This window comes from Anomalospiza imberbis, chromosome 19 (assembly GCF_031753505.1).
Source record: "Anomalospiza imberbis isolate Cuckoo-Finch-1a 21T00152 chromosome 19, ASM3175350v1, whole genome shotgun sequence".
Lineage (NCBI taxonomy): Eukaryota > Metazoa > Chordata > Aves > Passeriformes > Viduidae > Anomalospiza > Anomalospiza imberbis.
Genome location: NC_089699.1, coordinates 8,159,821 through 8,186,187, shown reverse-complemented (window position 1 = coordinate 8,186,187; position 26,367 = coordinate 8,159,821). Strand labels below are relative to the sequence as shown.

Genomic DNA, 26,367 nt, shown 5'->3' with positions numbered 1-26,367 from the left:
TTGATTGTGGAACAATGTAACAATTTATCAGTCCAAGGATATAACAATATAATAACTTAAGGATGTAACAATGTAACAAATTGAGTGTGTATTAATTTGTCAATTTAGGGATGCACCAATTGGTTTTCAAATCACCAAAATACCACTAACTGCAATAATTTCACAAGCTGTTGGTCTGACCCTGAGCATTAAGTTCTGGGCAGTTGTGTTTCCTCTGTAGCTCTCTGTACAAATATTTAAGCTGCAAACAGGCTGAGGCAGGATTTGCCTCTGTCTGTGTGGTGTCAAACCCAAAGCCAGCTGTGCCTGTGGCCTTCTGTGGGGGACAGTAAGGGACACAATCAGGCAGAAGAGTCTGGTGAATTGGAGCAGACTGTGCTGGATTCCCAAATAGCTCACATTTCATGGCACAGCCCTCCAGGGACTATCAGCTGGTCTAGTGAGCAATGTAAGCCAGAGGGGCTCAGGGAACAGTGAAACTGCTGGAAATGAAAGCTGATGGGATGTAAATGGGGAGGATTGGAGAGCATCGGGGGACACAGCTAGAGAGAGAGGAATGCACAGGAGCTGTGCTGCACTGAGACATCCCTTCATTTAATGGTTTGCTCCTCTCTTATCCATGAGGAATCCCTCATTACAAAGACCTCTCATTTCCTTGTGGACTGGGCTGTTGTCAGCAGTATCTCTGTGTGGGCTCAACATTTCCTGCCTCTAAATGCTGCAGAGCAGATGAATCTCCAGGTGTTCCCTGGGGAGAAGAGTCTGAAAGATCAGAGCTGTAAAGTCTCCATCCTGAAGGGAGTCCTTGTGCTCTCAGGGAGGTGAGGCTGTCCCTGCTGGGTGTCTGAGGCAGCAGGGCTGGGTTGGGTGTCCCTGCAGCCAGGGCTGGTTCAGAGGCTTGGCAGGGTGAGGTGCAGGTCAGCCAGGAGCTGCTGTGTGAATAGTTTGTGTCCTGCCACCACACCAGACCTCCTTCCCTTGCAGGTCGACACCAAGCACAGGCCAACCAGATAACTGAGACACAGCCCCCAGAAGTCAAGGTCAAGGATGACCTTTCCCTCCCACCCACCATCAACAGCTATCCCTTCTCCTCCTTCATCAAATCACACTTCCAGGTGGGAACTCTTTTTATCTCTCTTCACTGCCTCCCCTGTGGGCAGCCACACTGGTTTTAGCAACACCAGGAGCAAATATTTCTATCTTTGTTTTTATTTCATTGTAGAAGCCAGATTTCCCTGCCCCTGGTCAGCCTCTGCAGCACCCCTTAACCCACCTGGATGCTGAACACCAGGAGAGTGCACTTGAGATAAACAAACTGGTAAGAGACGTTGTTCTTGACCTTGCTGAAGAACAGGTGGGCACAGACAAAGTTTTGAAGACTTTATACAACAAGTTGCTGGTGGTGGATACTATTCTTACAATACACAGAGGGCTGGAAAAGCAGAATGAATTGCTCCTTCTAGGCCCTGGAGCAGCCTGACAGAGATCACACACAGCCCCTTAAGGTCGCTGTGTTTTTGGGGAGGCACACACCAGCCACAGACTACTGGGATCAAAGTGAATTGCCTGGTGATGGAACCTGAGAATTTGGCAGGGCATATAGGATCAGGACTGCTAAACTTTAATATCCCAATATTCCAGACTCAGTAGCAATGATAAGGGAAGTCTGTCTTCTCAACCACTTACTCATCTGTCAGTCATAAAAAAGTTTCACTTAACCCAGATATTTTCCATTTTGTGATTTATAGCAAACATCTCGATTGCACCTCGGGCTCACAGATGTGTCAGTACCCCACAGGGGACAGTGAACTGTTGTCTAAAGGCAGGAAAAGGGCAGGGACTTTGTCATCAGGAAAAGTACATCTGGAACCACACCCTCACTCTGTAGTGTTTGTGTGAAGGGGATGGTGCTATTTCATCTCTGTGGATGTGAAACATATATTTCTTTATATTTCTTATTTTAAATGGTTGAATATAGAATGAAACTCCAGATATTTTCTAGTCATCTCTTTGGGAATTACATGGAATTAAAATAAGCCCGTTAAGAAAGTTAATACCTAAAAACAGTCTCTTGTTTTGTCCTTGTGATCCAAATTATAGAAGAGCAAAAGCTTCAATAAAATCTTGTGAATAGGATTGTGTTTAAGCAGAACACTGTTATTTTTCTAAAGATCAAAGGCAGTTTTTCTCCCTGCTAATGAAGTAGGGATTTGCTACAAAGAATTCAGTGAGAACTAAGCAACCACCATCCCCTGTTTTTCTCAGTGAATCTCTGACACACTTGGTACCATTAAGTGTTTTTAGAAGTGTTGTTATGCTTAAATGTTCTTTACAAAGCCATCCATTCTAGAAAAAAAAGTAATTCATGATGTATTGAAATGTAGAGGATGAAGGAAATCATTCTGTATCTAAGGGTGAGAAACACAAACTAAAAAAGCATTGAAGATGTCGATATGCATAGTCAAGAAGCTGAATCATTTCTTCAGTGACTGTGTGGAGACACCACATCCCATAGTTCTTGGTATAATATTAACTGTACCAAAGGCTTTTAGACACTCAGTGGGCTCAGTAGCAAGTATCCTATGGTAATTGACTTGTGTGTCTAAGCCCTGCCCAAGGGGAAATATTTTGCCCTAGACCAAATTCTGAGTCATACCTCTGAAGGGACTGAAGTCACCCTGACTTTAATCAGGATCCAATCTCTATAAACGTTGCCTCCCAAATTTCCCAGCACTTTAGTGGTGCACAAAAACCTGAGGACAGACCCCAAACTGGTTGTTGGCTATGGAGGCTCCTGGTGTCTCCAAGTCCTTACACCACAGTTTGGGACGGAGGGTTACAGCTCCATTTCTCTCTTTCTTGCCCTGGATGCTTCCAGATTTTGCGGTTCATCGGTGACCAGAGTCTCCATGGCTGGCAGGAGGTCCTGCTGGGCAACTACATTGCTGGGAGAGGTTTGAGTGATGCTGCTCTGCGCAACGAAATCTTCAGCCAGGTGGTTGCCCAGACCTGGAGGAACCCGGACACGGAGCACAGCCAGCGAGGCTGGGTCCTGATGGCCACTCTGCTGAGCTGCTTTGGCCCCTCACCAGCACTGGAGAAGCCACTGCTGAAGTAAGAGGAGAGAAGGCCAAGGCAGGCTTGCAGAGGGGTTTAGAGGGATGAGCAGTGCTACATGCAGTTCCTTTTCCTAGGTTTGTGTCGGACTATGGCATGGAGGGCTACAGCGCTGTCTGCCAGCGCAAGATGCTGACGGCAGCTCAGTGCACAGAGACAGAGCCTGCACCCTCTCGGGCTTACCCTCCCACCCAGCTGGAGTGGACAGCAAACCAGAGGAGAGGGAAGATGGTGCTGGATGTTCATACCTTTAATGGTAACTCAATCTTCTGCCCTCCTGCTGTCTTTTAGTCTCTAAGGGCTTTTCCAGTGCAGAAATCAGCATTTGGGAAATGATTCCCTCAACTAAGTAAAGTGGATCAGAACACTGCTGGTACAGCCACAGGGAAACAAGCATCTGAATTTAGACGCAAAACTTGCAAAGTCTGGGCATGGTGGGACCTGCTTCTCAGGCTGAGGGATGAGATTGTCCTGGGTTTGGGCCCTGCTCAACAGAGGCTTTTTCAGGCTGTGGATTTCTACAGGGCTACTATCCATGACAGCCCATGCAGCAGTATTTGTTACAGGGACTTTCTGCCCTTCTCCCTTCTCAAATATTACCTGAAGCTGCCTTTTGAGCAACTAGCAGCTCTATGAATTGAACACAGAACATCCCTGCTCTGGCTCCTTGTGAAAGGAGTAATCCCCAAGCAAACCAGGACACTACAAGAGTTTTCACCTGTCTGGTTGAAAATGCCAACCTGTGCCATGAAACAGATATTTTGGATGTGAATGCGTTCATGTGGAGCCTTCCATGAGCTTTCAGTCCTCAAATTCCAGAGTCTTAGCTCCACAGCCCTGTGGCCCTGCTCAAGAGTGTGTGAAACTTTCCAGCTGGGCTCTGCCTGTGTCCCATGGAATGTGGGTGTTGCTTTGGGTCCTGCCAGGGAGGCTGTGGGTACTGACTTTGCTCTCTGTGCCAGAGGAGAAGTTCTCGGCTGAGGTGGAGTCCTGGATGACTGGGGAGCAGTATGCAGCCTGGATCCTGAGTGCAAGGTACTGCCAGAGGACGGGAGCAGGTCTGGGGGTGTGTGACAGGCTGTCGCCAGCTCTAAGGTTCAGCCTGGTGTGGTCTTCAGGCTGAGATTTATATGGTCACATGTAGACTACTCACCTCTTCCCCACTCCAGCCTGTGCTCCCTTCTTCACCCTTAACATAACCCTCAACCATAAACAATGGGCTTCTTTAGGAACAGAGGAACCACTGGTGTGACCTCTGAGAGCAGCTTCAGAGAAAAAAATAATTGATAAAAAGGAGAAATCTTGAATGATTCTAGTATTTTTCTAACCCTGGGCACTTAATAGTTGATTCACACCCCAAATCTAAAGGAGTTCAGCCAGGATAGACAAGGCAAGAAGAAACTGAATGTAATGTTTTCCTTCCTCTCCCTTTCCCCTGCCTGCCTGGACACCTTTCCTCTCCCAGGGGCTGTGACAAGAAGACTCGAGGGTGGTCTGTCTCCATGTTCACTGGCAACACATGGCAGGACCTGCTGGGCTGTGACTTTGTGCTGGACCTCATTGGAGAGATGGAGGAGACCAGCAACTTCATCAGCTCCTCCCGGGCCCCCACTGAGTACCCCATCACTCCAGAAAGGGACAGGAGCATCCTCCACTCCTCTGACCTGGACATGTGAGCCACCTATTCAGCCTGCCCCATCACTTGTGGCCCATCTTTCAGCACTCTGGTCCTCATCTCATTTTCCTCTTCAACAGGATCCCTCCTGCTCCAGGTATCCAGGCCCCTGCCTTCCCCCCACCCAGCCTGCCTCCAGAACCTATTGGTCTCCATCCAGGTGAGCTTTAGCCAGGACTGTGGCTGACACTGGGAAGGGCCAGATGGGCCCCAGCCAGGGCATCAGGGCAGAGGGGGAGTCAGGTGATTCTTCTTGTTGTAGAGCTCCACTCTGAAACATGACTAATAGAGACTGGAGGCAGGGGAATGTTTCTTATCTGCCTTGTCACCAGACTTCTCTCTGCTCCCAGATCCAAGGTTTAGGGATGACCTGAGGACCCCTGTAGGCTTGGATCACTATGTGGATGACCTCTTCAGCCCTGTGCTGCATCAGGGCTCCAAAGTATCTGTAAGTGTCCTGATGTTCCCTCCTGCCTTCTCTCTGCAGCTCTCAGTCCCTGTGAATCCTTCAAGTTTTTCCTGCCTATTCACTGCTCCTGCTCAGCTCAGACATGCCCTTGAATGTCTTTCCCTCTGGGAAGTCTGTCCTTCTGAGCTCAGATAACTGTTTTGGTCTTATTTTGATGTAGGATCTGGAGAACAGGGAGATTCTCACCAGACGCATGAAAGGAGGTGGAAAGATTGGACCCACACAGAGAGGAATCTTTCCTTCTCCAGGTCTGTAAGGGCATGGGGACAGCTGGGAACACCTGGGACTACATCACCTTCAGTGAGCACAAGTCAGGGAGCCCGTTAAATGCTAATTATTGCATGTTCAGCTGGTTCATGCAGAGCACTGGGCTTCAGCACAGGCTGCACTCCTCCTGGGTGAGACAGATGCTTTGCAGAGGTGTTAGATAAGGGAACTGCTTTGTTTTGCTTGTAATTTCTCTTCTGAGCTGGCCTTGGGGTCAAGGCAGCAGGTAGCTTGTTTCTGACCCAGGCCACCTCTTCCCTAGACAAATATTTGTAAGTCATGTATTCACCTTCTATTCACCCCATGCTTTCACAGAGCAGTTGGTGCCTTTATCGGGGGTGGTTTAATCTTTTCTATTACTTCCTTACAGAACTTTCCATCATCTGTAGCTATTCCTTGGGTTAGTAAGTCCGAACCCTGAAGAGGTTCTGGTTTGTGTGTTTGGTTTCTTTACTTTTCTTCATTTCTGTGGAGCTAAGACTCTGGCATTTGCAGCAGGGTGGAGTGAAACACCAATATATTAATGGCACTGACAAATCTGCATGGGTAGGAGCACACCCAGCAGTCTCAGAAAGGTGGGGAATATCCATTTCAGTCATTCCTGAGACAGGCACTACTTCTGGCTATTGGAGAGGCTCTGGGGCATGACAAGCCCTATTACAGATCACTGGCCTGAGGCCAGTTTGTCGTTTACGTGGCTTCTTAGATGAGTGAGGTATATGATGATCATCCCAGGGCCATTCTCACTGGTGAGGACATAATGATTCAGTAGATTTGTGCTGTGTGCTGACTCCTCTCAGCTGAGTCTGACCCCCACACTCCTTGCTCTGCTGGCTTCCCACTCAGTGGGGTTTGTTTGTGGCCCCATATGGGACTTGACTGCTGGGAGCAGAGGAATTCCTTTCTCCCCACAGCTCCTCCTCATGACACACAATGCCATCCAGGCCAGGGCTCGTTGTTCATCCAGCCTTGCCACTCACTGCAAAGACACCACTGGGACAGTCCCAGCCCCAGAGATCTTTTCCAGTGCTCAAAATAAAGCTTCTGTAATCATACACAGGCAGGAATTATTTATAAGCTTAATTGTGAAGAATGGTGGTGTCCAAAGTTAGGCTGCAGAACCAGAGTCTGGATGCTGCTATTTAAAATCTGGCAGGTCACACATTTTTCTTAGATTTCCTTTTTCCACCTGAGCTTTGCTGTGTCCTGCTGTGGTTGGTGCATGTGGAGAGCACCAGAAGTGCTCTCTGGGGATGCTCAGGATATTCTCATTTGGGATTCTCCAAAGCACTGTTCACTTGGTCTTTTGCCTCTAGGCTTGTCTGGAATGACTCAAACACCAGTTTACCAGTCCATGCCCTCCATGGTGGGGATGCCAGCAGCCATGCCCATGATGCCAGGGGTTGGTGGGGTTTCCTCTATGCCAGGTAATAGCAGTGTTTCTGTAACTGCAGAGGGGAGGGGGTGGAAGGGGGCTGTCAGTGATGCCTGTGCATTTCAGTGTCAGGTGAGGGGCTCAGTGGGGAATGTTCACCTGTAGGATTTTGAAGATGTGTGTGTTGTCTTCCACAGCCATGGTGATGCCCCAGCCCGTGGTTCCAGCTGTAGATCCCAGCCAGCTGGCAGCACAGCAGCAAGCCTTTATCAACCAGCAGGCCATGCTCATGGTGAGTGGAAGGGCCCCAGGACCTGGGGAAGAGCCACACATTGGTGTTTGTGCCTTGGAAGGGGAAGCCCAGCTCTCCTCCTCTTTGGGCCTGCTCTGTGTCACTCTCTGCTCACATGCTGGAGTGAACTCCATTTTGATCCCCACTATAAAGTGGGGATTATTTAAAACTGCAAAACTGGGAACCCTCTTTTTGTCCCTTTGTGTCCATGGGGACACTGAGGCACCATCAGTGAGTGAGGAGCAGAGAGAGGAGCAGGCCCTGAGAAGATTCAACTGTAATTCCCATGGGGTTTTAAGCTGGGATTCGCTACAGATGCAGGTCTGCAGTGTTCTGCTTTCTGTGCAAAGCCCTCTGAGTGCATGGCAGTCCCAGGCTGGCAGCTGAGCCTTTGGGGGGTGTTAGGAGCTCTGCATCCTTGGCCAGGTGGGAGAAGACTCCCATGGCATGCTTTGTCCACACAATGGGAAATTTGCCGTGCACTATGTGGATGTTTTGGGATTGATTAACAGTGAAAAAACAGGACAGCCTGTGACTCATGGCTGGGTTTGTGTAGTCTAGAGCTCATGGGCATTGCAATTCCTTCCCCAGGCCCAGCAGATGACCCTTCAAGCCATGAGCATTTCCCAGCAGCAGCAGCAGGAGCTGCAGAAGCGGCAAAAGTCTCTGGAGAACTCAAGGCCAAGAGTCTCAAGCCCAGCACAAGCCTCAGCCCCAGCCACTCTCCCAAAACCCAAGAAGCCTTCCAGCAGCCAGGCTGCTGCAACACCATCAAGGTCTTCAGAGCCACCAGCTAAGGCAAAAGAGCCGGTATGAGAAACAAACGGCCGTGGTGGATTTGGTTTGAATTCCGTGTCTGGTGTTTGCTCTGCGTCCATCCGTGTGTGGCCGTGGTTTGGCAGAGAGGAGAGCAGAGATTTGTGCTTCCTGATGATACTGAGACCTTTCAAACTCTGCTTGCTGAGTCTCTAAGGATCACACCTCAGTGGCTTTTGCCCTGTGGAGGTTTGGCTGCAAGGTTGGCCAATTCATTTCCAGTTAAGCTGAATTTTTCCACAGGAGAATTAATTACTTTGAGTTCTTTATCTTCCAGCAAGCTGTATTGAGCCTCTAACATAATCCCTCTTCTCTGTGCTTGGCTGAGAGTTCCTTGTGTTAGAAACTGACCTATTGGGACACTCCTGGATGTGGAGAGGTTCTAGATCAGAACAGTTTGAGACAAAATCACCCCTGAGCTGAAGGGCACTGCAGAGATACTGTTGGCTGGTGCTAACTAAACAAGCTGTGCACTGTCTGCAGGATTATGACTACATGGAAAAGGAGTTCTCCAGCAGTGATGATGATGACTGTCCTCGGGAAACCTTCCAGCAGAAGAAGGAGTACTTCCAGAAGATGGGTGAGCATCTGCTACTTTGGGAATTTCACTCATCATAACACCTTGCTCTGCAGCCTTCCTGGCATGCCCAAGTGTTCTTGTCTCCCTGTCTGGAATCCAGCTAATCCCTGCAGGAGCTGCTGGAGATGTGTGTACAGGAGTTTGGGGTTCTTGTTCAGCTAGCTACAGTTCAGATTGTGAGCTGTTGTGGGGCCAGTTTTCTAGAAATCTCTGGGTATGTGACTGCCACATTCTCCCTCACTCTAGGAAAGAGGTTTTTGCTGACTGAGGCAGGAGTGAGAACTGTGCCATCAGTGCCAGGTTTTTGGTGTGGGTTTGACAAGCTCAAGTCCCTCTTTCTATACAGGAGAGCAGCACATCCGAGTGAAGAAAGTCAGACCTAGCAAAACCTGGACTCCTCCAGCAAAACCCCAGCCAACGGAGGAGGAGGAGGAGGAGAAAAGAGAGGAGCTGGAGAAGAGGAAAAAAGAGGAGATGGAGAAGAGGAAAGAAGTGAAGCCTGTCCCTAAACCAGAGCCAGGTAAGATGTTATGCAGTGGAGACTCAAGCAGGTTGACAAGGAAGAACTTTCCAGGAACATCAGGCCAGGATTTAGGCAGAGAAGGAAAGGATCTGACTCTTCTGGGAGTCTGCATCTTGACAGGAGAGGAAAGAGGAAATTCAGGCCATTGCCAGTCAGCATCAGAGGGAAAGAAAGTGAAGGTCAAGTGAGATAAAGGGATTTCTCTTGTGTCTTTGCTGGTCTGTTGATAAAAGCTGTCACCCCAACAGCTCCTGCTTCCCCTCTGCCACCTCCTGAGCCAAAGCCAAAGAAGGAGACACCAAAACCAAAGAAGGAGCTGCCTGTAGTGAAGCCTTCAGGCCCTGAGAAGCTTCCTGCACCCAGCCGTGAGATCAGGAACATCATCAAAATGTACCAGAGCAGACCAGCCCCTGAGCCCCAGCCCATCCAGCCCACCAGGTGAGAGTGTGGGATCCCCCCTGTGAGCCAGAGGGACATGGGGGTTCTCTGTCTCAGCTCTGCCACGTGCCTGCATTGTGCCCAAACCCCATAATGCTGTTCCGTGTTCCCTTGCAGGAAAGTATCCAAGCCATTTATAAAGAAGAACGACCCCAAAAATGAAGCTCTGGCCAAGCTGGGAATGATGAACCCCTCACCTCAGAGATCAGTGAGTTCTTTGCTCTCTGGTTACTTTAGGAGCCTAGCAGAGAGAGCCTGTCCATCCCATTTCCAGCAGGCTGGGATCTCCCTGGTGCTGCAGTAGCAGCCAGGTGATTTCTGGCTGGGTTGTGAGATAACTGGGAGCTCACACCATGATCCTGCCCACCCTAGACTGAGTTCCAGTCTGTAAAGTCATCTGAGGTCCTGAAGAAAAGGCTCTGGAGCAGCAAGTCCTATTGTGAGATGCAAAAGGCTGATCTGGAAGCAAGTAACTCATGTTGTCCACGTTTGGAACCAAGGCTTTGGCTTGTTAGCATCCTTTTTTCTTTTCCAAACTGGAGGTTTTGATCTCAAATACTTGGTCCTCTGGGTTTGGTTGATCATCTCTTTGCAGATTTTGTGTTGATCTAAAGGCAGTGGTGGGCTGTTCACATAGATCTTGCTCCAGGGGTGGGCTGCTGCCCTAGGATGGTTTAGAACAGCAGTGTCAGGACAGAGCCCAGAAACGCAGGGAAAGACTGGCTCAAATATTTTGCTGTCTTGCAGCCATCTCCTGTGCCACAGGAGAAGAAAACACCTCCACCTGTCAAGCCCAAGCCAGGCTCAGCTTCCAGCTCTATCAAGGAAAAGCAGTTGCCTCTCCTGTCCATCTTCAAACCAGAGGATGCCCCACCAGCTGCCCAGGCCCCTCATGCTCCCCCTCTTCCCCCACCAACGCCTGAGGACCAAGGCAGGCAGGAATCCACAGGGAAGGGTGAGTACTGGCTTCAGCCATGTGGGATTTGCTGGCAGGGCAGGGAAGGGATGGGGCTGGAATCAGCCCAGGAGAGTCATGGCACAGGTCATGGCACAGGCAGCGTGCCAGGGACTGAGTGAGCTGTGTGAGACCAGGGAGATGCTGCAACCTCATCTGTGAGCAATCAGAGATGTCACAGTTCCAGCCTGGCCCAGCAACCAGCGTGGCACTTCCCAGCTCGTAACGCTTCCCTTCTGAAAAATGCAGCTAAAAATAGAAAGGTCCTTTTATTGTTTACCTGCAGCATAATTATCAAGGGGGTAATTAGTGGGTGGACTTTAGACCAGGGAGGGATGGGAAGCCAGGTCTTTCACCTTACAAACCTCTGGAGGGATCTTAGAGACAGGCTCAGGAATAGAGAATGTTTCTCAAAGGGAGGCTGAGCCTGGGAGACCTTGGACACATAAAGAGTGTTTGGATGCTGCCCATTTTAAAAAAGTGGAGCTAATACTTATCAGCAGTAGTTTGGAAGTGTTATTCAGTCTTAGCTTTGCCTTTGAATTTCAGTGTGAGCCTGAATTAATTTTATACATTGGATACCTGTACCAATGTATTTCAAGCTGTTTAAAATTCTCATCAGCATCAGATTTCATAACCTGCAAGGAACAGTCAGTCAAACACATTACTGAAGGACTCCATCCTGCAGCAACTTCCCTGGTATAAAAGAATTTCCCTGTTAGCTCCTCCTCTCTTAAAAAAGTATTCTTTAGGAAGTCCTGTGAAAGTAAATCAAAGTAACTGGATTAGCCTGAAGAATTCCTTCATGCTTTGGAATAGGGATACAGAAACAGCTGAAGTATGGGAATCACTACATTATTTGTCTATGGACTCTGAAATTTTGAAAGTTTGAAGTGCTTAAATGAAGACGTTCCTGCCTCATAAAGTAAGAACTTTGAGAAGTTGCCTTCAGACTGAGCCTGTCTTTAACACATCTGCAGAGACACAATCTGGTGCTAGTTTTGGGTGCCCTGAACCAGAACCTTGCAGCCTCCAAGCTCAGGGGAGAACTTTTATGTTCCTCTGAAACCTTTAGCAGCCTGTTTATAATGACACAAAGTGAAACCTGTGCCTTCAACCTCAAGCACTGGGGGAGTATTTTGCATGGGAGGCTGAGTGCTCCCCGTGCCTGGAGTGTTTCTGTTCTTAGCAATGAACTTTGTGGCTAGACAGTGAAAGTGTAAATGCTACCAGAAATTCTGGGAATGACTGGTTTGTGCTCACATGAGCTGGTCACTGACCTTCAGGAGATTCCCTGACAGGAATATTCCACCAGGAACTGTTCCCTTTCTCCTGGTAGGTCTTTGGTGGGTGGAAAGGACCTTGTAACCCTCACGGCCCATCTTCACTGCTTTTTCTCCCCATGCAGACTCTGCTGTGACAGTGGCAGGTGATGATGGGATCAAGACCCAGCTGTACAAGCTCACCACCAGTGTCAGCTTTTCCTATGTTGACCCTGCCTGGAAAATTTTCCTGCGCAAAGAGGTTCAGTTCCTTAGCTGAGGATTGGCTGGGGGGGGGAGTTCGTCCCATCTTTGGTTAAAATGGGTTTTTTTGGTCATAGGTACTCAATGCAAGATAAGAGCACAAAGATAATTCTGGGATCACATTCACAGGAGTTGGAGGCAGGGGATCATGTCAGGGGGAATCTGAGTCCTGCTCTGCCTTACTGACACTTGTGTCTCAGTTTCTCTACCTGTCCTTTCCTCCCTCTGTAGACCATTGAGAAATCTAGAACTGAATTTGTTGTTGCCTAGTGCTTTCCTGTTAATATAGTACAAATGTGTTTAAAATCATGTACTGGAGAGTGTGATAAACTCACCAGGGTTCATCCCTTGGTCTGACTCAGGTTTTGGTCCTTCATTCCTGGTTCTTCTGTTTACATTCACAGCATCTCCTCCCTGCCTGTCCCTGGAGATGAACTCACTCCTCCCTGGCAGCAGGGCATATGGATTGCAAAATATCCCCGGGGAGCTACTTCTGCAATATCTGTAACACCACTATTGCCTTCCTCTTGCAGGTGTTCTACCCCAAAGAAAATTTCAGCCACTCTTATTGTCTGAACTTGCTGTGTGAACAGGTAAGCACTGGAGTGAGTGTGGCTCAAGGCCAGGTGTATCTCTGGGGACAAAACACTGCATAATTACATTGCATGAGATACCTTCACTTCTCCATCCCGAGCAGTGCAAGTTTCTTCCCCAGATCCATCCTGTTCACTCTTCTCTGAGACTCAGTTTAACAGCCTCAGATGCTCCACCACAGCCGGGTGTGGCCTTTGCAATGGAAGCCTCTCTGTTCCCTTCCTCTGCAGATCATCCGTGACACCTTCTCTGAGTCCAGCTTTCGGATCTCCAGGGAGGAGAAGCGCAAGATGAAAGACCTGCTGAGTAATTAACAGCCCCATCACCCCTTCCCCTCCGTGCCCATCCCAGCTTCTGGTCTGGAATGAAAAATTGACCTCCAACCCTTTCAGTCAGGGTAGAGGAGAAATGTTTGTCACTGCAGCAGAAAAGCACATTTGTAGAGTGCAGTGTAGGAATATTTGTTTGTTCCAAATGGCCCTGAAATTTCTGTGAGCCAGAAAAACTTAGTTCTGAAGTGTTTATTGTGGGGAGAGGAAACTGAAGCCCAAGGATAGGATTTTGATTTGCTTCAAATTCCAACTGTCATCTCTGACATGATCTTCATGGAGAAAGGGATGGAAACCAGTAGTAGACTGGTATGTGCAAGTGTCCTTTCCCCTCTGCATGTGGTTTGCTGTGCTGTGAACACAGAGGGACTGCTGGGAATGAATCCCTGGGAAGAGGGAGACTTGGCCACCTTAGTCTTTCTAAGCAAGTAACCGTTTTGTAACCCTGCTAGTGGAGTTCCGAGTTGGCAACAATGCCCAGTCCATTGAGGAGGACGGGATAAAGAAGAGGATTGTAGTGGCTGCTCGGGACAACTGGGCCAACTATTTCTCCCGCCTTTTCCCAGTTCAGGTGAGTCTTAATTCTCTCACCAGGCCCCTTAGCTGTGGCTCCAGATCACTCTTTCTGTCCCCCAGCCTGGCCACACTGCAGTGATTCTGCACCTTCCATACCCTGCAGGGTTTCACACCTCTTGTGTGGCATCTCCTTTCTCTGGTGCCACCTGTGCAGGTGGGATGGAGCCTTCAGTTCTCTGTGCTGCACTTCCCTTACAGGGTGAAAAGGGAAGTGATGTGCAGATCCTGGGTGTTTCTCACCGGGGCATGAGGCTGCTGAAGGTGGAGAAAGCAGCTGGATACCATCCTGAGCACCTCAAGATCCTACGCAGCTACTGGTGAGCAAAAGGGCCCTGGATGCTGCAGGAGGACAGTTTGTGTCTGGCAGGGTGTTGGAGGCAAACTGAATGGGGAGCTGAAAATTCCGAGTTGTGCTGTGCTCTCTAGGATTATCCTAGGCCAGCTGTGACTCACTGACCCTCCTTTTAATGAGTCTGGCTTCTCCTTTTCCTTCCTACCTTGAGCTTTGCTTACAACAAGTGAGCGCTGGGGGTGAATCAGCTCCGTGTGTCATCACAGGGAGCTCCTCAGGGTGAAAGCCATGAGCAGCTGGAGGAAGGCCAACATGGAGAATGTTGAGGCATGTCTCCATTCCCAGTCCTTGGAATGGGCTCCCATCCCCACGTTCTGCATCCCAAGCTCTGGCAGAAAGAGTCTGAGCACGGTGGCTTGTGTTCCCAGCTTTGCAGATATCCTGTCAGTGGAGATGAAAGGCAGCAATTCCCTGGAGTTCTCCCTGAAGACAGAGCAGCTCATCCTGCACTCTCCGAAGGCTCCGTGCATCAAGGCCATGGTGGAGCTCTTCATGCAGGAGCTGAGGCAGGTGAGGCAGCTGGAGTGCAGTAGGGAATGAAGGTGGTTTCCCAGATGAAACTGAGAGTATCTGTGGGATGACATGATCCGAGCCCTTCACATCCTTGGGACGAGATCTGACCTGGCCGTGGCCTTTCCCCAGGACACCAACTATGTCGTGGCTCTGCGCAGCTACATCGTGGATGACAAGAGCCTGCTCAGCTTCAAGAAGGGCGACCTCATCGAGCTGCTGCCCATGCAGGGCGTGGAGCCAGGTGAGGGGGTGTGTTGGGATTGGCAGGATGAGGATCAAGGGCCTGCTGGACCCATGGTGCCCAGAAGCAGAGGAATATAGGGTAGGCTGCCATCATCAGCTTCCAGCTCTGCCAGAAAAGCCTTGTCCCAGTTGCCTCAGTTATAGGAATATTAGGAATATATGTTTTATATATACATATATACGTATACACACACACATATATATGTGTGTGTGTATTTTTATGTTGTGTGTGTGTATATATATATATATGTTTCCTTAGGATGCAGGAAAACCTGGTGAGTCTGATGCTCTCCTTCACCAGCCGAGAGCTTCAGTGCTTGTTTCTCTTGGCATCTGCCCTGGCTCCTGACCCTTTCTCTGTTGCTTTTCCAGGGTGGCAGTTTGGCTCCACCGGTGGCCGCTGTGGTCTCTTCCCCACCAGCCTGGTGCAGCTGGCTCCTGCCATTGACTACCTCAGCACCAGCATGGACAGACGGGGAGAGCAGAGGAAGAGCATGAGAGCTTCCCCAGGGAGCAGGAACACCAGCAGGGAGGTGAGCAGTCCTTGGGGAGGGACACCCAGGGGACATGGCTGGGTTCTGTGGGAGCTGCCAGGGTGGGTCCATGGCTCTGGTAGTGTCTGACCTCTGAGGGCAGGGGGAAGATGATGAGTACTTAGTCTTTGCAGATGAGACACTCAAATCCATCACAGTGTTGGAGGGGAGGATCCACACACAGATGAGGCCTGGCAGCTGAGAATATACACTGCAGTTCCTCAGCTGATGTTTTAGGGTGGGTTTGGTGGTGTTCCTGCAGAGTTCTGTCCTCAGCCTGACACCAGAAGCCACCGGCACCATGTTAGTCCCTGCTGGTGACCATTACACCATGACTGACTTCGCCACCAGCTACTTCCGAGAGGCTCAGTCCATGTGAGTAGCCTGTGCTCCTTCCCAAACAGGACCTGGGTAGCCTGACCCACACCAGGCTGTTTCTGGGGGTATTTCTTGGACTGCATGTTCCCTCTCCTCTGTCTAGGCAGGGCCTGAAAGGGACGTCTGCTGAGAAGAAGAATGTGGCTCACCTGGTGCGGCACACCCAGGTGAGCTCAGCCTCTCCCCCTGGCCACAGCCAGAATCCCAGCTCCAGCACTGCCTCTGGCTTTGTCCCCCCATGGCCAAAGAACAGATCCTTGGCTGCAGTCTCTGGCCAAGTTTAGGTGTCTCGTACTCTTCAGTGCTGCCTGTGGGATCCTGGCAGCTCAATGTCTGGTGCAGCCTGCAGAGCACAGCTCTGTGTGATCCACAGCCCTGGTTTTTCCCTGTGTTCTGGCCCTGTAGGTCCCAATCCAGGCATCTTTGCTCCGGTACTCTGACAGTGAGCTGAACGAGCTGGCTACAAAGAACTTCCAGAGTAAGGACCTCCCTGCGACACAGCACAGCAGAGGGGGGGAGTGGGGTGGTCAGGGTGGGCACACACAGACACTGTGGGGCTCAGTGGGAGTGGAGGGCCCCTTCTGCAGCTCTGGGAAGGCAGGAAGGCATTTCTGCAGTTCATAACCCGCTGTGTGCTTGCTGAAAGCTTCCAGCAAAAGGACGTTGCCTTGAGTGCTAAATGTCCCAGAACACTCTGCCTGGGCTTTGGGCTGACTCCACATGTCCAGTGCAAGCCTTGTAACAGCAGAGAAGTTTTCAGGACATTTGCTTGCCCACTGCCAGCCCCATGGCAGAACCACCCCATCTCAGACTAAAGGCCAGGCTTTGCCTTGCAGCGCTGATGAGGTTCATGGGAGATCGGCCAAAACACAAGCACCAGGCTGAGGTCCAATGCATCTATGAAATCCTTCAGGTTTGTGAGCTTCCCCTGGGGAAAGTGCGGAAGCACCAATAGGAATGGAGGGCCAAGACCTTGCTGGGAAGGAAAAGAGCAGGGAGATTCATAATAGCACCTCCTACATGAGGGAGAAACAGACTGTGGGGAGGGTTTGCATGTAAATGGTTTCCCTGGATAACACTGTCTGGATGAGAGCACAACCTGCCTCTGCTCTCTCCTCCTTTGAGCCTAAATAGCACTAGGGCCAGAGGCTGCAAAGCCCAAACTTTAGGCCAAACTGGCAGAGCTCTGAAGCTGGGAGAAGAAGGGCACAAGGATGACCTGGGGACATCTCTGATGCTCTCATCCCCTCTCTGATGGTGTTTTCTCCTCTCTGGATGCAGCTGTGCAAGGAGAAGGAGAATTTGCACGATGAGATCTACTGCCAGGTCATCAAACAGGTCACGCACAACCCTCAGCAGTGAGTACCAGCACTGCCAGCTCCTTTGTGTGCACAGCTGGAGAGGAACCATCTGCTGCAGGGACACCAGGGCCAGGGGAGAAGGTGTCCCCTCATGATGGGTTGTCCCCAGCTGCTCCAGTGCCGAAGCTCCTGCTGAGCACTCAGGAAATTTGCCAGTCACTGGGGCTGCCATTTTCACTTTAGTAGATATTTTTCCCTGTATTTCTGGCTGCTGATCTATCTGGGCACAGTAAACATTCCTGGTGGCTCCTGATAGGTGCTGCTCAGAGTCCTGATTTCCTCCTCCCAGCCTTGGGGAATTGATAAACACCAGTCAAGGACTGGCTTGGCCCCACACTGCCCTGGGAGGTGGCAGCAGTGGCACCGGAGTGGCCTTGATTGTTCCCTTTCTTTGCTTGCTGTTGGAATAACTGAATCAATCTCTTACTCAGCACAAGAAACCTCTGACCAAGGGCTGACACCTCCTTTTCTGCCAACTGCCAGAGGTGTTCAGAAGGGCACAAGCTCACTTTGAGCTGCTCAGAGCAGGAATTGTCTTGTCCCAAGGTGCTCACAATCCTTTCTGATCCACAGGGAGAGTGAGCTGCGGGGCTGGTTGCTCCTAAACCTGCTCACTGGGTACTTCCTGCCTTCCAAAATCCTGATGCCCTATGCCACCAAGTTCCTGCAGCTGGCCAGCAGTGATCCATCCAGCACCCACCACGGTAAGACTGTTTGTGTCCTGTAAAGCAAATATTCCAGATCTAATCCCCCCATCCTGTTGTTCCTCTGTCCCAGACACTGTCATGTTTGCATGTGTCTTGGCAGGGTGAGAGGTGAGGTCAAGTCTCTTTACTCTCCTAGCAGTGACCAGAGGTGTCTTAGTTTGAACAGACAGGTGTCTGCTAAGGAAGGCAGGAGCCTCCCCTGAAATGGAAAATGTAAACCCCCTCCCTCTGAATGATTATAATTCTGAATTTAAGGGACTCTCAGGCAAAGATATGGGAATAGCAATAACAGCTCTTTACTAGGAAAATTAAAAATACAAATGCAATGGTACAAAGAGAAAACAAGCCACTGCCAGAGTCAGAGCAGGCCCTGGCAGCCTGTGGGTCAGGGTGGTGGCAGCAGTCCCATCCCATGATGGCTCAGCCCTCCTGCAGTGCCAGCTGTGCTTCTGCTGGAGCAGGGATCCTGCACAAGGCTGGAGTTTTCCTCTGAAGCTCCAGGGCTGGTGTGGATGGGCCTGGGCTTCCTCTGGGAATGCAGTGGGGCAGAAAGCTGCTCCTCTGGGAACGCAGTGGGCAAAGGCTGCTGTGGTGCTGCAGGAGTCAGATTGGATCCAGGTAGGAATGCTTGGCTCCTCCCCTGGGCAGAGCCTCTCCCCATGGATGATGGAATTTTCTCAGCCATGCAGGGACACTCACTGGCCACGGACAGCAGAGATCTGCTGGAGGGAGGATTGGGTGTGGAAGAGATAAAGAAAAAACTGTCCAGTGAACAGCTCCACCTCTAACTGATGGCAATAGAATACACACAGCCAGCCACATCTCGCAACCTAAGACAAGGGGTTAGATTCAACTCAGCCAGGATGACCCAGCACCACAGGAAACCATGTTTAGTTCTCTGTTTGGCTCAGCACATGGAGCTTTTTCCTTTTCCTGCAGATATAGCCAAGATCTGCCAGAGCAACCTGCGCAAAACCTTCCTGTACGGGGGCCGTCGGCACCTCCCTTTCCCTGTGGAGATGGAGGCACTGCTGGTATGGAGGGGCAGGGAAGTGGGGTGGGTGCTGGGAAGGGGGACAGGGAAGAGGCTTTGGAGGTGCCACGTGCAGTGTGACAGGGGCAGTTGGTGTTTTGGGAGAGGAAATGGAGCGTGTGGATGGAAGGAGCTTGGGAAGTGCAGTGCCATGGAGTGGGCAGGGAAGAGGCAGGTGCTGCGGACAAGCAGTGGCAGCAGGGATGAGGAAGAAGAGGGACAAACACATGGGGCTGATGGAACCCTGCATGTCTTGCTGCCTGAACATTGTCCTTCACAGAAGGGACACGGTGCCCGCCGGCTGGTTGTGCTGATGCCTGGAGGCATGGAGTACCTCACCAGGATCAGGACATTCACTGTGAGTTTTCACCTGTGATTTCCTTCATTGGTCTGGACTCTGAGCCACACCAGGGAAATCCCGTATCTGACAAGGAATAATGTGTCTATCTGCTCTTGGGCTCGCCTGGTCAGGGTATTAATTTCCTTCTTTCCTTGCTTCAGGTGGCCAAGGAGCTCTTGCAGGAGATCTGTGAGCAGATGGGAATAGGTGAACAGCAAGAGATACAGGATTTTGTTCTCTTTGCTATCAGGAGTGACGACAAAAATCTCGGCAAGTAGAGACCAGCATGGAGCTTCTCTCTTTCAGTAGCCTTTGCAAAAGGGAGCATCACAGCTCCTGCTTTGAATAGTTCCTCCATCCTTGCTGCCTCCTGGGAGGGTCCTCTTAAGCAGTTTCCCTCTGTATTAGGGTTAAGGATTGATCCTTCTCAGGGGCTGTGTGGCTTGTTCCTGAAAGAGATGTGGGGTTCTGTGTCCCTTTGGAATGGCTGATGGCTGGAGTCTCAGGGCAGAGTGGAACTGAGGCATGCAGGAAGGCTCCTGTCCCAGCCTCTCCACCAAGAAGGATGGATGACCCTCTCTCTGTGTCATGTAGGTAAAATGGTGAGGCCAATAAAACTGGAGGAGTATCTCCATGATTACCTGCTGGAGGACAAGCTAGTCACTGTGACCTTACGCAGGCTCATCTGGAGGACACCTCTGCACTTTGACAACCAAGTTTACACAGATGTCCATTATGGACAGGTAAGCAAGAGCAGGACCCTCCCTAGCAGGGACAGTTGCAGTGTCGCATCCAACAGGAATGTCCCAAGGGGGCTGAAAAAGCAGGAGTGCTGATAGGCTTTGTGTGCTGTTTGTGGGAGTGACTAAACACTGAAGCTATGGATGCCAGGAAGGCTCTGTGCCTGTGGCCTTAGCCTGGAGCAGTGCTGCTCCTCACACTGGCAGCTCCCCAGGCTCTTCCTGAGCTCAGCCTTTGTTTTGCATTATCAGCAAGGCAGGATGTGGGTCTGTGCAGCCTGGCACTGCCCAGACTTGCCTGTACCCTCTGGCAGGTTTAACAAAGGCCTCTTTGCTCTGCTGTCCCTCAGGTGCTGTGGGATTACCTGAATGGGAGGATCCTGCTGAACCAGAGTAAAGAAATGGAGATGCAGGTGGGCCTTTTGGCAATGCTCCAGCACTGGACCAAAGTGGAGCAGCAGAACTCTGCTCCCTCCAGGTATGTCTGTGGCAGAGGGGATCTCTCTGTGATGGCCATAGGCACCACAGGGGTTAGGGGCAGACACCTGGAAGTCCTCTCTGAAGAATTAAGAAATGTCCAGTTCTGGAGAACACAGAGGGTCATGAGGGTGCCATGGACATTTTATTTGATTGCCATGGATTTGTAACACCAAGAAGGAAGGGCATGAGCTCATGGCTTGGGTTAAGCCTTTATTTTGTCTCACAAGTGTCAGAGGTTTCAACCCTGGACACCTGAAATCTGTAGTGAGATGCCCAATGGGAACAAAATTGTCCCTGGATACTGGACACTTTCAGACCTGCAGTTCCAAGCTGTACTTTGCCACTCCTTCCTTTCCTTATGCACTTTGACTTGGAGTTGAGGTAATGCCTCCATCAGATGCCCTTAAAGCACCAGCAGCAGGGAAATGGCATAACCCTGCTGGTCACTGAAGAGCTCTTGCTGCCTCCAGAAAGGAGGGATTTCTCTCCATGCACTGGTCAGTGGTGCACAGCTAAATTCTCTGTGGACAAGGGTGGTCTCACTGTCTCTGATGGTTCCTTCCACCTTATCCAACGCAGGCCTCACCTGTTGTGCTCCTCCTCTCCCCCTTCACCCTTGTTCCCAGATGGAAAATAGAAAATTGTTGCCCCATCCCTCCTCTTAATCCCCTGGCTGATGTTTGATTTTTGCTGGGCAGGGGATTAATTAGAATCTGTTTTTTGGCACAGGGAAGAGCTGAAGGAGTACACTCCAAAGACCCTGCAGTCCTCCATCAGCCCCAAGGCTCTGCACAGCCATGTGGCCACACTGCTGAGAACGAGGCAGCCCCTCCAGCCACGGGATGCAAAAATCCAGTTCATAGGTGAGGAGACATCCAGCTCTGGTTCCGTTTCTATGCTGTTTCAGCTTCTGGAAGCTGCTCTGAATGCACTTTTGGGACGATTCATGAGATTGTTGATGATTCTTGGAGCCTGGAATGAGCCATGAGAATGGAATTCCCTGTCAGCTCCTCACTGTGGATTAGATCTTTGCAGGTGCCACGTGCAGTGTGACAGGGGCAGTTGGTGTTTCAGGAGAGGAAATGGAGCGTGTGGATAGAAGGAGCTTGGGAAGTGCAGATCAGCACCAAGCATGGTGATCATGGTAGAAGTTCCATCTCTTGTCGGGGTTTGCAGTGGATTTTCAGAGCTCTGTACAAGCTGTGGTTTAATTGATATTCTGGCTGCATGTTTGTTTTCCAGTCAGAAAAGGACATGACATCCACTCAGGCGACTGAGAATTGAGTCTCAGAACCCAGGGAGGGAGGCAGAAGTTGCCAATGTTACTTTTTAATGCAGAAAATATTGGGAACACTGGCAACTTTGACCACCCCAGGCTGGTACAGTAAATTGCTGGCTGAAAGCTGCTGTCCTCAGGCCACTTTTTGCTCTCTTCTAGAGCACGTGATGAAATTCCCTTTCTTTGGCTACACCATCTTCATAGTGGAGAGAATCAGCGATGACATGATCCCTGTGCCCTGTTTCTTTGGTGTGAACAAGGACGAGATCATTGTGGTGGATGGCACCACCCAGGTATGCCAGACAGTTCCCCCAGATCTGTCAGATACTATCTGTGACTTTAGAAGAGCTTGTGAAGGAAGAGGCTGGACTTCCCTGCATCACAGCCACTCTGACAACAGCACTGGCCCAAAGTAAGAGAGTGTACAACAGGCATTATTGCCATGGGCTCTTTTCTAAGTCCAGTGTTTATGCTAACAAGCACAATCCACAGTAAAAGTAAATGTAGAACCCATTCCTGTTTGTCCCAGTCCTGTGGGAGTTCCAGGGCTGTGCTGGGCAGCCGGAGCCTGCCCTGTATCCTGCACACACCACCCTGGGTCCCAGACCTTCCCTTAGCTTTCCACAGGCTCTTGAGGTGACTTTTGGTGAGAATCAGCCGGTTTCACTTTAGGGACTGCTCCTGAGAGTGGCTGGTGGCTTTTCCCTCTCGCAGGCCGTGTCCCGGGTCATTCCCCTGAAGGAGCTGCAGAAGATGCGCACCCTGAGGCCCATCTCCGACGGGGGCCTTCCCGGCCTGGAGCTCCACTACGGCTCCCCTGGCAGCCCCAGGGCCCTGTGGGTGGAACTGTCACAGGTGAGATCAGCCTGGACCTGCAGCTTCCTCCTGCCACCTCCCAAACTGCCCTCCCCTGCCCAGCTGAGCCTCTGCTGAGGGATGGTGCTGCTGCTCTCTCATGTCCCAAAGGAGGAGGGGGACTCTGCATTTCCAGGCTCTGAAGTGCAGCTGGGTCCCAGCACATGGCTGATATTTAATTATGGGAAGTGATTTATGGGGATATTTAATTAGGGGAAGCAGCTCTTTCTGGAGTAAAGAGTGATTGATGCTGGTTTGTGTTTTGACAGGCCAAAGAAATGTATCACACGATTGTTGTCATGCTGGATAAAACAGAGCTGCACTCTTAGAGCCTCAAAGGAGGAGAATGGCCAAGGAAAACAGCACTGTTTCCCTTTCTCTGAACTTGGTCAGTGCTCCCTGACCTGTCTTTGGGAGAGAACTCTTCCAGAAGACACCCATGACCTCAGCCAGCTGCTTTCTAAGAATGCCACCACAGCGTTTATCGATGGAGTGACCATAACCCTTGTGACCTGCCATTCAGCCCTCAAGCACTTCCTTGAAACAATCCATGCTGTGGCTAAACAAACCCCTAGGGCCTCTCCACACCACAGCCCGTTCCAACAAAGAGCAGCTGACCCAAAGCAAGCACTTGCCTTCAAGCTTTGCACTGTGCAACTCTTCCTTTCTGTTTTGAAATAATTATCACGAGCAAAGCCTGGTGCTTGCTAGAGATCTGTGTATCCCAATGCCCAGCTGAGGCTGTGCAACGCCTGCATAGGCTGCTGGTGTTTCCCAGGAGCCAAATTTGTCTCTGAATTGATATGAAGAGGTCCTGTAGCAGGATTTGTGAGGCAGTTTGTAGAAAGCATCCTAATTGAAAAGCAGATCAGTGTTAATCATACAATTAACACATATGCTAAGGCACAGATTGAACTGCAATGGTAAGGAAGTTTATTGTTAATTAATTTCCCACTGACATAATTATATGCATATGCTTCCCTCTACTATAAAGAAGTCAGTCATGGCCATGCAGCTGTCAGACTTCAATGATGGCTCCATGCCCATGGAAGAAGCTTCTTCAAACAGAACTTGTATTATACTGAAGTGTTTTGGGTTGTACAAAAATATTTAATTTATTTTTATTGCCACAGCTCTCCTAATGACCTGAGGAAACTGCCCTTTAGGAAATTGCAATAAAATAATCACAGAGATGTTCTGAAGGTATGATATGCTAGATCTTGCATCTAACCTGGGAAAACTTAACTGCAGGTAATGGGCAAAGCTTGAGGAAAATTTTGTCACTGTTGGCAGGGAAGGGGGATAGATCTGAGGGTGCTCAGTGCAAGCCCCGATGCACAGTTAGACTTTTGCTGGTGAGCTGATGCCAGTGGGAACTACAGCATCTTCCCTAGCAGGTGCTTCTCTTTGAGTGCTGCTTAATGTACCTCTGACCTCTGGAGTGACTGAGTGGTAAGAAAAAGCTTCCAGGAACAATCCACAGCAGTTGTAACATTGCTTTATTGTCAATCCTGCATATACCCTCCAGAACATTTAAAAAAATACATCTGTGGAATGCAGTGATCCAACCCCCTGGGCAGCCTCTGAGGCTGCACGTTCCTCTGGCAGCACTAGAGCCTGAGGCCACCAGCCCCTGCAGGTATGGAATAGAGGCAGAACCCAACAAAAATCCAACAGAAAGGACTTGTGCCAGGGAATCAGGTTCGGGTTCCATATAAACATAGCAGCAGAGGTACCACAGTGTCAACTTGAGGGTCACAGCAGCACTGCCCCTTGTACTGCAGACTTTTGGTGAGGCACAGGGAGCAAATATGGCTTTAGGGATTACAAGCAAAGGCTGGAAGTATTGCAGGGGTTAATACTGAAAGAGTATCACCACTTAAATTAAAGGGCAGACAGAACTGGACAAAGTTAAAGAAGTTCACATTAAAAGAAAAAGAATCTGAGTTTCTCCTCCTTTAGAAAGCAAGCACTGCCTCCATGGTAATTACAAAACGGTCCTCCCCTGCCCTTCAAATGAAAATACTCCATCCAAGAACTCAAACATTGAGTTTGTCACTGGCAGCCCTGATCAAAGCATGAGAACTTGTAGCATATTGGTGACACTGAAATAAGAGACCAGGAGAGGGGGAGCAAGGGGAGGAGCCATTTAGAAAGCAAGGTGCCATCCCAAAGCAGAGTTCCAGCTGGAAAGTCTGAGCCCTGCCCAGACTGCTGTAAGTAGTAGAGGCTGGAGACAGTGCAGAACATTCAAGGCAGCAGACCCTAACAAACACAGCAGGTACAACTTCACACCTCTTGGTCCTTGAGGGTTTCAGCACCCCACTTATTGGGGAAACTCACCACGAGTTCACAAAAAATGGTTCCCTGGGAATGCATGTCACTAAGGACAGAAGTGAGCAAAAATGCAGTGGGGAAAAGAAAAATAAATCTAATTTCTGCAGTCTCATAAAACCTTCCATGGCTGAGTTCTTCCACATCCCCTGGTGGTGGTGCTGCTGCAGGAAGAAAGAGCCAACAAGCAGCAGGGATCAGCTCTCCAAGCTCTGCAGCTCCTCCCAGTCTGCCTCACTCTCACACCTGAGCCTTGTTTTGAAAAACTCCTTGATGAGTCTCTGTGCTTCCTCCTTCACTGCAAGAGAGGAAACAACATCTTTTGAGTTGCTACTTAAGACATCTGCCCCCTCTAAAGCCATGAACTCATCTGGCATTGCAATCACCCCAGACACACCTGTCTTGCGGGCAGGGCTCTGCTCCTGGGTCAGTAAGTGAGACAGGTGCCTGGCAAAGCCCTTGAAGAGATCCTGCAGCATTGGGGAAGACAAAGAGCAGAAAGCAGACACCAGTTACCTCACCAGTCTGTTTCCAAGTTTGTCGTGCCCTTAGCACAGACTGGCTGTAGCACAAACCACTCCTAGACTGAACATACACAGCTGACCCTGCAGTGCTGGAGAAGCCCAGGCACACACATCCTGCCTTGCAGGGCACAGCAAGGAAACTACACCAGCACCAAACCTGAGCTCTTCCTGCTTCACAGGTGGGAGTTAAAAACATGCCAGGGTTTAATGTGAAAATATGAACAATCACAAGGAAGTGTGGAACCAACAGACACCAACCCTTTTGTGGGAGAGGGGAGTTCCTGCACTTGGAGCCACTTAAACAGCACATAAATAAAAGGTGGGATCCAGATCATCTCCTCCTTCTCAGAGCCCTAGATCCTAGAGAAATGAATTCTCCTTCTGCTTAAGAGGGCCTTGAGCTATACTCTACCTTGGAAGCAAATTTGCCTCCCTTGTAGAATGGGGTCAAATACTTGACAACGATGTCTGCAGTCTCTTTGAGGGACATGCCTTTGGTCACTGGCTGTATAGTCTTGCTGCTTCCTTCTTTATCACACTGTTCTAAGTTTGAGTCAAAAGTCACCTTCTTCTTTGTTGGACCAACACTTTTGCCCTCTGGCTGGGTCAGAATTGAAGATTTTGCCGCTGTCCGGAGCCGCTTTTTTGCAGGACTTTCCATATCCTGGAGAGGGGACAGAAGAAAACCAAACCTACCAATTCCTGTGGCAGCATTGCCCTTCCAAGCAGCCACCACCTTCCAAGAACATGAATCTTTGCAGCATCCTGCAGCCTCTGCCTCCAGTGAACACCCAGTAGGATTCTCTGAACCTTCTTTTAACTTGCTGTGCAGACACTACTTCCCACACAAAGGGACTTTGGAAAAAACCCTTTAAAGAATACCACATTTAGAACTACCCTGTGCTCATATTGGGGCAGCTAATTGATAGACCCTATCCTACAGAGGAAAACTGACTGGAAAAGATTTCTCAGGATGTCTGCTGAGAACAGAATACACCCCTCAGGAAGAATGAGACACATCAGGAGAGCCACACTCCTGCTCAGTTTGAGAAGAAAGGAGACTGCAGTGTTGCAGAGACAGCTGCCAGGCAATCTCAGCTGCCAAATGCAGAAGCAGAAAATGAATGGCAAGGCAGGCTGTGAGCAAGGGTCACTCCCCAATG

The 26,367-nt window shown here is 50.0% G+C and overlaps 2 protein-coding genes across 7 annotated transcripts in view; one reads left to right on the top strand and one right to left on the bottom strand.

Annotated features, from left to right (window-relative positions):
- The window catches only part of MYO15B (myosin XVB), a 28,967-nt gene extending 4,613 nt beyond the window's left edge, over window positions 1-24,354 (top strand). For both annotated transcript variants that reach the window (XM_068209488.1, XM_068209489.1), the window contains exons 3-42: window positions 985-1,115; window positions 1,223-1,318; window positions 2,879-3,114; window positions 3,195-3,373; window positions 4,080-4,152; window positions 4,583-4,789; window positions 4,873-4,952; window positions 5,143-5,240; window positions 5,422-5,509; window positions 6,845-6,955; window positions 7,101-7,195; window positions 7,787-8,005; window positions 8,495-8,591; window positions 8,938-9,111; window positions 9,363-9,552; window positions 9,670-9,760; window positions 10,300-10,507; window positions 11,916-12,031; window positions 12,567-12,626; window positions 12,858-12,933; window positions 13,409-13,527; window positions 13,731-13,849; window positions 14,253-14,394; window positions 14,527-14,638; window positions 15,013-15,173; window positions 15,436-15,548; window positions 15,655-15,718; window positions 15,957-16,029; window positions 16,388-16,464; window positions 16,833-16,909; window positions 17,486-17,616; window positions 18,559-18,653; window positions 18,933-19,010; window positions 19,154-19,262; window positions 19,587-19,735; window positions 20,083-20,210; window positions 20,942-21,075; window positions 21,651-21,784; window positions 22,206-22,346; window positions 22,616-24,354. In XM_068209488.1, coding sequence (XP_068065589.1) covers window positions 985-1,115; window positions 1,223-1,318; window positions 2,879-3,114; window positions 3,195-3,373; window positions 4,080-4,152; window positions 4,583-4,789; window positions 4,873-4,952; window positions 5,143-5,240; window positions 5,422-5,509; window positions 6,845-6,955; window positions 7,101-7,195; window positions 7,787-8,005; window positions 8,495-8,591; window positions 8,938-9,111; window positions 9,363-9,552; window positions 9,670-9,760; window positions 10,300-10,507; window positions 11,916-12,031; window positions 12,567-12,626; window positions 12,858-12,933; window positions 13,409-13,527; window positions 13,731-13,849; window positions 14,253-14,394; window positions 14,527-14,638; window positions 15,013-15,173; window positions 15,436-15,548; window positions 15,655-15,718; window positions 15,957-16,029; window positions 16,388-16,464; window positions 16,833-16,909; window positions 17,486-17,616; window positions 18,559-18,653; window positions 18,933-19,010; window positions 19,154-19,262; window positions 19,587-19,735; window positions 20,083-20,210; window positions 20,942-21,075; window positions 21,651-21,784; window positions 22,206-22,346; window positions 22,616-22,675 — 4,841 coding nt within the window. In that variant the 3' untranslated portion in view covers window positions 22,676-24,354. The remainder of the gene's footprint in view (window positions 1-984; window positions 1,116-1,222; window positions 1,319-2,878; window positions 3,115-3,194; window positions 3,374-4,079; window positions 4,153-4,582; window positions 4,790-4,872; window positions 4,953-5,142; window positions 5,241-5,421; window positions 5,510-6,844; window positions 6,956-7,100; window positions 7,196-7,786; window positions 8,006-8,494; window positions 8,592-8,937; window positions 9,112-9,362; window positions 9,553-9,669; window positions 9,761-10,299; window positions 10,508-11,915; window positions 12,032-12,566; window positions 12,627-12,857; window positions 12,934-13,408; window positions 13,528-13,730; window positions 13,850-14,252; window positions 14,395-14,526; window positions 14,639-15,012; window positions 15,174-15,435; window positions 15,549-15,654; window positions 15,719-15,956; window positions 16,030-16,387; window positions 16,465-16,832; window positions 16,910-17,485; window positions 17,617-18,558; window positions 18,654-18,932; window positions 19,011-19,153; window positions 19,263-19,586; window positions 19,736-20,082; window positions 20,211-20,941; window positions 21,076-21,650; window positions 21,785-22,205; window positions 22,347-22,615) is intronic.
- Window positions 23,828-26,367, bottom strand: part of RECQL5 (RecQ like helicase 5) — a 37,255-nt gene continuing 34,715 nt past the window's right edge. For 4 of the 5 annotated variants that reach the window (XM_068209490.1, XM_068209492.1, XM_068209493.1 and 1 more), the window contains 3 exons: window positions 25,617-25,868; window positions 25,078-25,150; window positions 23,828-24,999 (listed from right to left, as the gene is read on the bottom strand). In XM_068209490.1, the coding sequence (XP_068065591.1) occupies window positions 24,878-24,999; window positions 25,078-25,150; window positions 25,617-25,868 (447 nt within the window). In that variant the 3' untranslated portion in view covers window positions 23,828-24,877. The remainder of the gene's footprint in view (window positions 25,000-25,077; window positions 25,151-25,616; window positions 25,869-26,367) is intronic. The other variant, XM_068209491.1, reaches the window with a different exon arrangement.